This window comes from Patagioenas fasciata, chromosome 1 (assembly GCF_037038585.1).
Source record: "Patagioenas fasciata isolate bPatFas1 chromosome 1, bPatFas1.hap1, whole genome shotgun sequence".
NCBI classification, from domain to species: Eukaryota; Metazoa; Chordata; class Aves; order Columbiformes; family Columbidae; genus Patagioenas; species Patagioenas fasciata.
In genome coordinates, this window is record NC_092520.1 from 170,563,230 (window position 1) to 170,577,860 (window position 14,631).

At 39.0% G+C, this 14,631-nt stretch overlaps 1 protein-coding gene across 3 annotated transcripts in view; it reads right to left on the bottom strand.

Annotated features, from left to right (window-relative positions):
* Positions 1 to 14,631, bottom strand: part of CDK17 (cyclin dependent kinase 17) — a 97,223-nt gene that overhangs the window by 11,808 nt on the left and 70,784 nt on the right. For all 3 annotated transcript variants that reach the window (XM_065841077.2, XM_071800303.1, XM_071800304.1), the window contains 4 exons: positions 7,452 to 7,577; positions 3,388 to 3,444; positions 1,647 to 1,761; positions 1,048 to 1,142 (listed from right to left, as the gene is read on the bottom strand). In XM_065841077.2, coding sequence (XP_065697149.1) covers positions 1,048 to 1,142; positions 1,647 to 1,761; positions 3,388 to 3,444; positions 7,452 to 7,577 — 393 coding nt within the window. The remainder of the gene's footprint in view (positions 1 to 1,047; positions 1,143 to 1,646; positions 1,762 to 3,387; positions 3,445 to 7,451; positions 7,578 to 14,631) is intronic.

The window sequence follows — 14,631 nt, forward strand, 5'->3', positions numbered from 1 at the left end:
CAGAAAAATGGCTTTCCAAAAGATATAAATGCCCATATTTTCCAGGAAGCTGCATCATCTCAGGCAATATTATTTATCACCTTCTCCTCCATCTTGTGTGTGTCACAGTATTTTATGAAATTGTTATATTCTCCAGTTATATTTGAAGTAAAAAATTACATTGGAGTTGGGTCTCTTCAGCCTGGAGAAGGCTGAGAGGAGATCTTATAAATGCTTACAAACATCTCAAGGGTGGGTGTCAGGAGGATGGGACCAGACTCCTTTCAGTGGTGCCCATCGATAGGATGAGGAACAATGGGCAGAGACTGAAACACAGGAGGTTCCATCTGAATATGAGCAGAAACTTCTTCACTTAAAGGGAACTCTGGAACAGGCTGCTCATAGAGGCTGTGGAGTCTCCTTCTCTGGAGACATTCAAAACCTGCCTGGACACCTTCTTGTGTGATCTGCTCCAGGTGAACCTGCTATGGCAGGTGGGTTGGACAAAATGATCTCCAGAGGTCCCTTCCAATCCCAACCATTCTGTCATTCTGTGAAGAGCTTTTCTTCATCCCTCTTATCATGCCTCTATATTTCAGCATATTATACAAAATGATCATTAGGTAAAGCTTTAGTGAGAAAGTGAAAATTCTACAGTGCAAGAGCTACGCAAGTAAGAGATGTAATTGCAGACACTTGCTTGAGAAGATTGTTACAAAAAGTCTCAATATGTGTTTACTTAGAAGTATACTTTCTTCGTTTGTTTGAATAATAGCGTGATTATCCTTTTTCACAGATAATGATTCTACTGCAAATGGACAGTTTGCTCAGGTAGAATACCACTAATTGATATTAATGAAACTCTGAAATGATCAGAGAAGTATCCAATAATTTACAGCAATTTAAGGACTGAATACACTTTTCTCATTTTCACCTGAATGATTCTAGATGCAGGAGAAAACTATAGAAGTCCCAGTATTTTTACAAACAGCACCAAATTTTGTTATGTCTATGTTACTTTGGAACAATAAATCAAATGTAAAGCGTTTAGGCTGTTTAAGCACTTACCAGATATTCAAAAACAAGAGTCAAAGACTTGTCTGTGTGCACAATATCATGTAATGTAACAATATTTGCATGCTTCAGATCCTTTAATAATGACACTGCAAAAGAGAATTGTAAGTAGAAAATAAATGAATGTAAAATACACAAGCCATAAATGCATTTCTAGCAAGTTCACACTTATCAACTATTTTTTTAAATTAAAAAAGCTATTTTTAAGAACATAATACTCATATAGATTAAGTCAATAAGAAACTTCAAACAGACATTTGAGTAATAAACTGTAAATATTTCCTAAAGTACACATTTCAGGCAGTGGTCATCATTTGGCAAGATGTATTCTGAATCCCTGAAAGTTACTCACTAATAATAATCTAATTCAGTATAAAATCACATATTTATAATGCTGCATTTGAAAACAAACCCACTCTCATACGTTAAATAAGTATGTCTAGACTAAAAGTTTCCTCACCAAAACTAATACCAGTTTAATTAACGTTCCATGTAGCCTATGTATTTCCAAGTACCAACAGTACTTTGGTCAAGAAGAAATCCAGAAGTATCTGAAATTCTAGAGGATTAAAAAAAACCCAAAAAGTTATCACCTTCTCTTATGGCTGTGCAAGGTGCTCCCTCTTCATGTTCCAGGCGGATTTCTTTCAGGGCTACCAGGTTCTCTGTCAATTTACTTCTCCCCTTATAAACTGTTGCGTAAGTACCCTACAAAATTGAAAAAAAAGAAGGAAACTCTTAAATGTTGTTCCTTCATTGAAAAATCAGTCAAAAAAGAAAATATAACCTTCTGCCTGAGGTTCTAATAGGTTTCATTTTGGGTACGAATAGTTTCTACACTGTCTTCTCTTGATAAATGTAAAGCTATAGAAATATTTTGTCTGAACACAGAAGACCCAAGGGATGCGTATGCTTAGCAACTCTGAAAATGACACGGAACGCTGTACACCACACAGCTACCAAAGAAGTCAGATCAGGTGGCATTAAGTTCACCAAGTTCACTGCTGGGATCATTTACCCTCTTGAAAGTGTCTAATTGATTAAAGCTCAGGTACCTCTACACTGCAGTTATGTTTCTGAAGGCTGCAGACATACTCTTGCATTACTTTTATGAAAACATGTAACTCCTTTTGATAGATTCTTGTCTTTGCTACGTATTTTATATGAGAATTCTTTATTGGGGAGGGTAGTTGTCAAAGTTTCATTTTGGTTGACATAATGAACAGTGAATATTATGAAGCTTGTATTTTGTTTGTTTGTTTGTTTGTTTTCCTTAGACAATAAGAGATTCAAAACTCTCGGGGCATGTTACATAAGGATAAGAAATTCTGACAAAACAGCAAAGTAGGTACAACTAATCCCAGCAAATGCAGAGAAGCAGCAACAAAGTTCCAGAAGCTGCCCTAGGTCACAGTACATGCCTGGTGCCTTACACTGCACTTTGTAAGCAAGTGAGATAATGTATACCTGCAACTATGACCTGATAGCTACTAGATTAACATTCCTCCAAAGATACGCAATGTTATGTCATGTCTAGTGACTCACCTAACAAGTACTAGAGGCAAAATAAAACAATGAATGCCTTTGGAAATGAAAACGTTGCAAACGGAGAACTAGCTGCAATACTGACAGCAGAGATGCTGAACAGCCCTGCCGACTTTCGCAATACTCAGTGTGCTCCATTCTGGTGCTCCTTGTCCATTTTTTATCCCATTGGCAAACCTCAATCAAATTGGGCAGGGCTGATACATGGCCCCTCCTGAATTCTACCGTTTCTCTGGAAGTCAGAGCCTGGGTGAAGGTAGAAAACCATACTGCTGCCCTCCCAGAAATAAAAGCAAGCTCGGCGTTACATCCTTCCCTTAGCAGCCCCGGCTGGCTGCCGAGCTCAGGCGTGAAGGTTTCTCTATGAAAACATGCACAGCTACTATGTGGTCCCTGCAAACACTGACTTCTTGTCCAGCATGAGTGCTCTGCAACACCCAACCCATGGGAGGAGGGCACCAGATTTAACAAGTTTTATTATCAACAGAATGTTTATCTGCATACAAATCCAGCCTATGTAAGAAGGTCACAGCTCATTTGCTAATGGAATCTTGCTCTTCCCCAGCTCGGTGATGGTTTTGCTGCCCCTTTTTTTTTTTCCTCATAGTATATGCAAAGAATATTTGTATGGTTGTGACACCATTACACATGTTGAATACATGTGGCTTACTGAAAAAATAAATTCAATGGATCTTTTGAGGGATATGGAGATTTTCAGTTAACACGTATTTAAAACTTCACACAACTGTCATCAAAGCAGTAATCATGTCAAAAGAAAGCCATACATACCTCTCCAAGCTTTTCTAACTTGATATAGGTTTCCATTTTTCCAAATCCAATTTCTGACTGCAGTGAAAAGAAATGCTAAATCAGTCACAGAAACTGAGCACTTTATTTATACATCATTTAATCAGCAAGATAAACTTTTTTTCAAAAAACATACCTGATAGTACTTGCCTAAACACCACACAATTCTGCTACTTTAAAAACAATTTACCATATTGTGATACAAATGCATCCCAGCATCCAAGCCTAATGCTCAGCCTGTTGCCCAGTTTATGTGCTGAGGGCCACTTAGACCGACACCCCACTTTACCTCCTACTTAAGTCTTCTCCACTCTTCTGATCTGATCACTACTAATAAGGTTGTTATAGTCTAAAGCACAGAAGTAATCTCAAATTATTCCATCCTTTCTCTTCCTTAGCATAACCCTAATGCTGCTGATTCAAAGTAGCGTTGATTACTTATTTGCTCTCTACCAATATATATCTAAAGCATTTGATCTCAGTTCCAGTTTTCCTCTGCCATTCTGACCTCTCAATGCCTTTCAGTCTAAAACGCTGCCAATAAAATCCCCAAACATTTTCCCATAACCTTCAGCTTTGTCTCAACAATTTACGTTTCATGGCTTATAACTTTAAGTCTTCGTGTATTTCATTTGGATCTACTCACCTTTTTTTGTCCCCAACTCAGCTTTGCAATGCAAGCCAGAAGGGTTTGCCTGCCTACAGAATGCCTTTTTTTTGAAGACTCTAAGATCATTATTCTTTTCACGTTCAAATCCATTGCTACTCTCATATTGAATATGGTTATCTCTTACAGTTACTTTCATGTAAGACCACTTTCCATTACACCAAAGCTTTATACTGTACTTACAGAGTAAAGAATGCTGAAAGCAGACATGTAAAATATGTCCATTTTTAAATCAACTTAAGAAGTGCATTATAGCCTGTACTCTATTCAAAACTCAAAATCCATAGCCTTCATGAGGTTTTTTGATTTGCTGACAACTGAACATACACTAAGACAAAAAGGCAGGTTTTCTCCCTAACATCACCTTCTCCTTCCATTTCCTAACATAACTGTCCACTTGCTATTTCTTTCTAAGGAACGACACTTTCATCCCAGATTGGTTTCAGCACCTACATCCACAAGTCTGAAGATGTTGATTTGCTCCTAAAATCCAATGGGCATTAAAGCTGTGTATTATTTCATGGTTAACACAGTGTAACAAATACTGCTGACTGTATTAAGATTTGACAACAATATAATACGAAGGTATACTAAGAAAATTTGGATTGATGCTTTATTTTCAGAACACATGCATGAAAATACATATGAAGTGATTGTAAGATCTTGTCTGTAAAAATATTTGACATATCTAAGAGAAAAAATGGGCACATAATCAGGTTAATGCAGTATGAAGAGTAATTCTGCTTTACTAGTGTTAGAATTGAAATGTTTAAAACTGCAAAAGGATACCTTATCATCAAGCACATTTAACAGCTTGTTGAAGCCAAGCTGTTTATCCCAAAATACAAGTAAAGTTGATTATCTGACAAGCCTTATAACTCCAGTGAGATTTTAAACATACCACTGATATAAGTACAATGTTAGTAAAATAAATATTATGTTTCCAAAGTGCATTTTGACCTACTTAAACAAACATATCTCGAGGTGAGTATTAGACAGCATTAGAAAAATAGGCTGCTTAGTTTACAGGAGAAACTAAAGGGGAACTCATAGCCATTGGCCTTGCTATTGCCAGACAGTCTGGAATACAACTTAAAAGATCTGATTTCTAAGTAACTTCAATGTTGTTCATCAAGACTAACAAACTTTAGATCTTCTTCAGACAATAAAATCATACAATATTTCCCACAAACAGAGGACAGATATTCTTCAAGACCTGCCTTTCAATGTGTTTAGTTTTTTAATCACAATTTGGTTGTTTACCACTCAGTAGAAAAACTGATTTTTACGTTCCTCAAAGTAATATAAATTTCCTTTTCCCCTCAAAATAATTTCTGAACTCCTTTTTTCTGCAATTCACATCCGTCTATCTTGACTTACAAAGAAACAATGATGCATCGTATTTATGGTCTCTTAATGGCTGGTGCATAAAAGTTACATCTATGCTACTGCGCATGCATGTACATGTTTACACAAAATAAAATTACCATAAAAGCTAATTTTTTTGGTTGTGTTTCAAAGAAATACACCAGACCTAAAGTATAACAAGTCCTCACTTGGTACTTTTCATAGCTTTCTCCCTTTGATTCCTACTAAACCTTGAAAAGAGAGATGCCTTTGAAGCAGAGCACAATATTCATATATTGTAATTCGAAGTCTGCTAGCAAGCTTTCAATGACAATCTCAGAACAATGAACCCTTGAATTTCTTTTTTTTAAAGGTTAGTTTGAAAGGACAAGGCAGTAAATACATGCCTGCATACCCCAACACTGCTGGCAGGTTTCATTTGGGACTTTTAAGCCCTGAAAATATTTTTACGAGGCAAAAAAACCCCAAACAAGCTTGTGACAGGAAGGTGATTCCACACACCCACCATATTCATTAGAGGGCACTGTTTTTCTGTTTGTCCTCTAGATGGTGAAGAAGCAAGAACCGCTGCTTCCCTCAGGGCTCACTATTGCACGAGCAAATGGATTTAGAGATACAGGAAAATCCCTCCAGACCCCCAAATTCTATATGCCGATCCTGAACATGTTCTATCGAAAAGGTATTTCACCAGCATCTGAAAGGAAAAGGTTTAGGGAAGTCTATTCCTCAGTTCAATGCTACATCAGTAACTAAGGGGTTAATGAGCTACAAAATTCTGGCACAAATATTTAAGCTTGTTACATTATTATTACTTCCACTGCTTTGATCCAATCTTTTCTTCTTTTAATATTTTTCTTGTAAAAGACGACATGCAGATGAGAGTTTTAGTCCAGCACAGTAAATTGCATTTTTTCAGGGGAAAAATACATGATAAAACTCAACCACTGCTTTGTTACAGACATTATTCATTCAGAAAGAATAAAGGTATTTTGCAGTTAATAAAAGCAATTCACTACATGTACTTTCATATTTATTTTTCAGCAAATAAACCATTAAATCAAGGAGATAAAGAATAATGTGGATTTCACAAACATATCCCATTTTTCTCTGAAATTAATTTCTCGCCAATGAATTTCCTCAGGAAGCCAGTAATGGTCTAGCAATTCTTTAAGATCTTGATTAACACTAAGAAATCAGATAGATCAAATTATGATTGAAATGTAAAGATTCTTGTAAAAATAAGACAATTTTTTTTCACTGTTTGAGGGATGTGCGTATTTTATACGTGTCCAGGATTTCGAGCATTCACACTTTAATTACAGTGTAGGCATATCTGCCATCTCCAAGGAAAGACTTGTTTTTAAAAATAAACCAATAACCTAAAAATTAATAAATCTGAACAAAATAAGTAATATATCTAAACAAAACCCAAAGCAACAACCAAAACCCAAACCAAAAGCCCAAACAAAACCAAAACAAAATACCCAAACAAAAACAAAACAAAAAACCCAAATAGAAGAAAACCCCAACACACACAAAACTTCCCTATCCTCTCAACAGCAATTTCAAGAAAGCAAATTTAATATCAAATAGAAACAGGAGAGCGAGGAGGACCTGACTTCATACTATGCTGCTTTAGGGCCTTCCTACTACACCACGTGAGAGCCCCAACCTTGACCTAAGATGACATGGCCTATTTGCTCGAACAGATCATCCCTGCTCTAAAAAGCAAAAGGATTTAAGCATCCACTTTGGGAGCTGAGTTTAGCCACTGATTTCAACAGGCCAAGACCTTCCTTGAGCAGTAACAAGGCCAAGTTTGCAGAAGAGAAATTAAAGAAAGGGTGAAATTCTTCAGTGGACTTTGACAGGTGCTCACAGAAGTTCAGAACATAAAAGCCAAGGTGCTACTGAAGTAGAATCATACCTATGGTACAGAGACAACTGCATTAAATGAGACCTGAAGTCCCAAGAGGCTGGTTTAGCAAGGCAGATGCAATGTTAGACTTACTAGGGATGCTCTGCGAGAACGCCGACTCATGGGCTGATCGAACGGCGGGCTGTTAATCTGCAGCTTTTCAAGGTAGCCATCAGGTATCCTGATATCGGCAGGCAGGGACAAGCGCTTGTTCAAATCCTGCAGTAGACAGTGTTAAAAACAGAAGGGTCAAGGACAATTCAGTATTTTCTGAAACATCTGTTAACACCTGTAGTGTTACTGTTGTTACAGTGTTGCTATTTAAAATGGAAATATGTACATGAATGAAAAATAAGTAATTTCACAGAAGTTGCTTTTAAAAATATTCTTTTAAGACTTCAAATTGCTTAGATAACAGGTTCAAAAATTCAGTGATTTACAAACTCATTACTTTAACCAGAGGAATGAAATATTAAAATGTAATTAATTACCCTGTGGATAAATTTACTGAGTGTACTTGAATATTCATACATCCCTGGAATATCAGAAACTAAAAATTCAGAGCCTGGTTTAATAAATTTTTTCCATATAATAATTATATGAGAATAACAAGAGATATCCACAATTCAAAATATATCACTCTCCCTTTCTCTAACTACTGAAAGTTATGATTGCTTCAACTTCCATTTTTCCAGTCTTACAGAACAGAATCACTTCATTATTGAGCCAAACTACTACAAATGTTAACACATTTTTCTATTTCAAGCTCTTTACTACATGAAAATCAAACTGCCACTACGGAAATGCAGTTTTTCCTACATCAGATTCTGTTTTTCACCAGTAAGTTTTTATAACGAGTATAATTTCTAAGACAAGAGGGAAATAAAATTTCTTCACCTTTCCATAAAAACAAAGAAATTTTTTTTTTTTTCACAGTTGCACATTCTCATGTATTTTTTTAGTTTGGTTTTAATCTCAAACGTGCCAGAAAATGAAATACCAAATATTCTCTTAAAGCAGTTTGTCACCTCCACAGAGACACAAAAGGAAACGTATCCAGACTCTCAAAAAAATGGGAAGTAATTTCCAGAAGATCGGGAACTGTTTTTCAGTAAAGGCAGTTTATCCAAGTACTGAAAATCACACTCAACATCAAACCATACAATCCATGCCCACACATTCTGCCCTAAAGCTGAGAGGACATCTCTGAAACCACTGTTTTCACACTTCTCTGCAGAAGAAGCAGGAAAACTCTATATTTCTGATGGTGGACCTCAGATTTCATCAATCTGACCTGAGGGCAACAAGCTCTCCTTCAGGTAACCATATTCTATCTCACCTGCCACCTCCAGCTTTGAATTTTGGGCATCCTGAGCTAAGCTAAATACCAACAGCTACCTCCCCCATTCGGTTCCCCTCAGGCTTGGGCATGTGTTTCTACTTGTATCTTTGCAGTAGCTTTCAACTACTTCAGCATGCTAAATCATGGAGAAACCATCTCATGCGAACGGAAGAGCTTCCTGCCAGCTTTGTGCTCCAAACAGGTTCAGTGTCAGGTCAGACAAGCTCATGGCCTGAATACAGGGCAGGAGAGGCAGCAGGGCAAGTCCGGGAAGCCAGCAGCTAAATTGGCTTAAGGCTGCCAAAGAACTGGATCATCAGACTTTCCAGGACTTGACATCTTGGTGGAGACCTCGCTAAGCTTTCAGTGTTGGTAATGTATGTGAACCATGTACATTAATGATCCCTGCATGTACCTGGAGCTGAGCAAAATACCAGTTTAAAATATATATTAAAAACATGAAAAATTTTGGGCACAAACTGAAGCATAGGAGGTTCCATCTAAACATGAGGATAAACTTCTTTACTTTGAGGGTGCCAGAGCACTGGAACAGGCTGCACAGAGAGGTTGTGGAGTCTCCTTCTCTGGAGACATTCAAAACCCATCTGGACACCTTCCTGTGCAATCTGCTCTGGGTGAACCTGCTATGGCAGGTGGGTTGGACTAGATGATCTCCAGAGGTCCCTTCCAACCCCAACCATTTTGTGATTCTGTAATGTAATTTGGCAATTAATTCAATTTCAGGTAAAACCGAAGTGCTAATATATATCCCCCAAATGACTGATCTACATATGCTATTCACCAGATATGGTCAGAAATATTTGGAGAGCTGATGACAAAGCTTCAACTTCTGGCAGCCGACCCTCCTCACACCTCCTTAGGTACAGAGCACAAAGTCTGCCAGCTTCTGCTTTGCTGCCCAACATCAGCTTCCTTGCATAGCTGGAAAAAACAGTGTCTATATTTCTTATTTTTGCACAGAAATTTTAAAGTGCCTTTAAACAAAAGAAGTACCGTTTACAGAACGGCAGCTTTGGAAGCATTTGAAGTTCAATTAAAAGAAAACAAAAGGATGCCTTAGTTTTGGCAGCCTCCAATTTCTTTACTAATTTTCAATGTTGGTATTTCAAATTTTTCAAAATATTGGCAATTTTAAAACTGTCTGTGTGGTTTTCAGGAGAGTGGAGGAACTAATTAATTATAACACCAGCCTGCAGTAATCCCTTCAGTAAAGCAGTATTTTCCACTAAAGCATTTTCCTTCTTTATGATAGGCTCTGCTAATGCCATTTTTGTTCAGAGACAACTCAAATTCAGTGAAGTTAGAGTCCTCTCTTTTTGAAATGAGACATGCCTCTCCCCTACTGAAGAGAGCTTCAGATTATTATAAATAAATAAATAAATAATTTCACCCTATAATTCATTGCATTCTTCAGAAAACTCAGTCCATCAAACATATGAGCACAAAGGAAAGAGCTCCACATTGCCTTAAAGAAAGCAGCTTTGCCACCTCACTGCACCAGGAAACCACAGAATTGCTGGAACAAGACAGGGATGGGAAGAAGAGGACCAGCATCGGTCTCTGCTCCACCTTCCTATTGTAATCCCAGAACAACAGTGGGGCAATATCCTGATTTTCTTTCTCTCACTGCTCAAGAACATAAAGTAGAAATTTGACAAATTCCAAGACAGCAGAAAAAAAAAGAGCATTAAGCTCTTTCCAAGATAACTTCCCGAACATAGTAGATATCATCATTATCTCATATAACCTGTGGCAAAATAGCTTTATCCTGTTCCTATCTATTATCTATGGCACAGAAACCTGATGTAAGTGCTCTCTTCTTAACGTCCCATAATGCTTGTTTGACAACAAGTATCTTAACAGTCTGTTTATAGGGATACTGAAACCACGGACCGCAACCCGAAGGCCTCATGAAACACTGAGTGGATTGTACTCCAGAGCTCTCCATCTCTCTGTTCTCTCCTCCCACAGCGCTCCTCCTTGGGGCAGCCAAAGTGCCTCCCACCCACCTCCACAGCCTCGACGCAGCATTTCCAAGCACAGAGAGTTGGTGGGTATGGAGGAGGAAGGAAGAAAACACAGCCTTGAAGCTGCGATGGCAATTTGAAAACTACACGATTAACTGTGCACGGTGCTTGCCATCAATAACAACGTACCTTTTCAAATGGAGAGAAAGGGAAGCAAAACTTGTTTAAGATGCTTTACGGATGCCAAGGACTCATTACTTTGAAGTCATGCTACCATAAAAACTGGAGATAACAATACTTTAGGTACCAGAAAATATTATAATGGGAGCAGGTTGTAATTCTATTACAGAATTCCCCTTTCTTCATTCCCAAAAGCTCTGCCGATGCCTCTTTTGCAACAGGCAATTGCAACCCCCCCCTATAACTTACTTCAGCGACCCATGTGACATCCTCAGTTTTAAACCAAGCTTAAGCTGTAAATTTAGTATTTGGTGCTAACACAGTGCTCCACAGTGCATAATACAGATAGTGTCTGAACATAAGTATTTCCTGACACAAAGGCCAAAATCTACTCCAGCTTGGGGAAAAACCCTACAAACAATAGTCTACTATAGCCTGCTTAAATATGCAACAACCGTTCCCCTGCCTCGCCCCTACTGTCTGCCCTTAAAAAAAAACAACACCACACAACACAACCTGAGGGGAAAAGGAGGGAGGATTTTTTCAGGATTGTTGTACCTGTTTTTAATGTAATTACTTACGTGTGTAATATAATGGACAATACATGACAGTAAACACTCTTTCCCCCCACACACTCAAAAATGTGCATTTAGTGCTGAAAGCTTCTATTTTTGTCATGTAAATAAAAATCAAAACATTATCCATTCTCCTTGACTTCTCAGAGCTGAAGAAAGTTTATTTTCTGAGAGGAAAACATAATGATTTCATGGAAACTGCAGCAGGTACCTTACAGATTCTTCCTCCTAATGATCTACACTACTTCCGTGCTTGCAATACTCACGTATACTTCGTTCTGTTGAAATGTCAACCAAGTCAAGACTACTTTTTTAAAACCATATATTAAAATTGTTACCTACCAGCCTTTTATGACATCAATATTTGAAAGATTACATATAAAGTTACATATATAAAGTCACATATAAGAAGTCTTCTTTGTATTATAATTATCCTTTACCTAACTGCCTAAAATAGGGAAAATTAAAGAAAATCATTTAGACCACAAACTCAGATATCTGGAAGACAGAAATTATTGTTTTGTTTGCCTCTACCACCTTTATTTCTCCCAGTTTTTGCCATAATTGAGCCAACCAACTCTTGGGAAAAGAAAGCAACCGTAATTAAATGCTATACGGCAACATGAAAGGGGATTCATCAGATGCGCATAAGAGAAATAAGCACAATGTTTCCTACAGGCTGAATAGAAAAACAAAAAACTAAAATTACAGCAGTTTGACACAGCTGAAAAACCCAGTTAATTTAAAAGGGATTATGTTAAAAAGGAAAACAAGAACCTATCACACACCAAACACTTCTGAGCCTTGAGTGTTCAGACCAGGCTGTCCGCTGATGCTGGGGCAGCCTGTTCAGCTGAGGGCAGCCTAGGACCCGTCCCCACTGCAGCCTGACCCCGCAGGGCGAACAGCCGAGCCCATGGGACACAGAGAAGACGGAAGGGCTACAAGGAGACTTGTGGTTGGAGATAATGACAGTTTCACAGGGAGAGCAAACGCCGTGTGCTAGAGCGGAAAAGGAACTGACTCAGTGCATCCCGCCGGCAGGCAGGTGTCCAGCTGCATCCCAGAACGCTGAGCCCCGGCACACCTGGCTGTGGCCTGGGACAGGAGAACAAACACCACAGCCACAAATGTCCCCAGCTTCTCCTTCCTCCCTGCTTTTATTGTCAAGCTCCATGTCAGGTGGCACAAAACAGCTTTTCCACAGAATGACGAGGGTTGGAAGGGACCTCTGGAGATCACCTGCAAAAAAAGCAGGTTCACCTGAAGCAGATCGCACAGGAAGGTGTCCAGGCAGGTTTTGAATGTCTCCGGAGAAGAAGACTCCACAGCCTCTCTGGGCAGCCTGTTCCAGTGCTCTGGCACCCTCAAAGTAAATAAGTTTCTCCTCATATTCAGATGGAACCTTCTATGTTTCTATCTGTGCCCACAGCCCCTCATCCTATCACTGGGCATCACTAAAATGAGTCTGGTCCCATCCTCTTGACACCCACCCTTGAGATGTTTATAAGCATCGATAAGATCCCCTCTGAGCCTTCTCCAGGCTGAACAGACCCAGCTCTCTCAGTCTCTCCTCATAAGAAAGGTGCTCCAGACCCCACATCATCTTTGTAGCTGGCTGCTGGACTCCTTCCAGTAATTCCTTGTCCTTCTTATGCTGGTGAGCCCAGAACTGGACACAGTACTCCAGATGTGGCCTCTCCAGGGCAGAGCAGAGGGGGACCTGCTGGTCACACTCTTCCTAATGTACCCCAGGATACCACTGGCCACCTTGGCCACAAGGGCACATTGCTGGCTCATGGTCAACCTGTTGTCTACCAGGATTCCCAGGTCCCTCTCTGCAATGCGGCTTTCTAGTGGGTTAACCCCTAACCTGTACTGGTACATGGGCCAGTTCGGGTCAGCTGTCAAGTCTGGGGGACATAACCCATCTCCCCGCTGGTGCGGAGAAGCCTTCATGAAGTGGAGGCTCCGGTCAAGCCCTGGCCTTGGCGTGTGGAGCATGGAATTGCTTGTTGAACACAGTCACCATCTCTGCTCCCTCATGCTGCTGGGGCAGCCACCCCACTGCAACCTCGATATTGCTGTTCCAGTGTAGCAAAACCTGCTCCCCTGAAGCCCATGGCGTGCTCGTGGTTTTGGCATGACGCCAGGCTGGAGTGTCAAGTAGGGAACAGTGATTTTTTTGGAATTTCTAATTCTCCTAAACCTCTGTGGAATTCCATGAAACAAAGAAAAAGACACTTTTGGGACAGAGGACTTTATCCACACTGATTTAAACGACCAATTGAATGTAATGACGTGTTAGTATTTCTCAGAAAAAAAAGAAAATTAAAAAAGAACCTAAAGTTAGGCAAATGACTAAAACCAAGAAACCTTTTATAATGGAAATTATTAGCTGGCTGTTAAAAACTGTGGGCTGTTTGAAAGAAGTAATATGGAAAGATGTAAAAATAATGGCAGGATTGATTATTTTCCCTATGCCCTTTAAGTTTTGACATTTAAGATTTCAAGCTTGTCAACACTACAGAGTTAGATGTCCATTTTTAACACTACTTAATTTTGCATCCCTCTATGAATACTTAAAATTTTTCTTTCGTTTTTTAAAGGCAGTAAAGTAGAGCAACCCCCTATGTTATCGTATGCATCCTTTTTTAAACGTAACAGGTGTGTGAGGGGTATACACAGACCTTCAACTATGCACAGGGAATTTGGTTGCATTCCTTTGTAACTCCAACAAGCAGAGGTTCACTGGAATGCAAAACTTGAGCTTCCAGGGACAACAAAGTGCTGCAGGTAAAATAAACTAGCTTTTAGAAAATTAAAATGATACTATTTTCTTGATGTCATTTCCAATTTATTTTTCCAAATGAGGTCTGATTTATGAAAAAGCTCCTGTCAATTCATAACATTTTCTAGTTTGGTTCTTTTATGGCTATCTTTAGTGTCAAATTGCAAGGAAATACCAGTATACTTCTAAATGTTCAAATGCCTACATTAAACTATATGTTGCTTAATGAGCTCGTTTTTGATCCAGTTCCAGAACATATTCTGAAGAACATATTCATGCACCAGTTGCTTTGCTTTGGTAGCCAGAATGCTCATGGCATTTCCCCCCTCCCCTACATCTTAAACCCACATTTTCTATCCTCATGTGCAATGCTTATTCTCAGTCTTGCTTTATTACT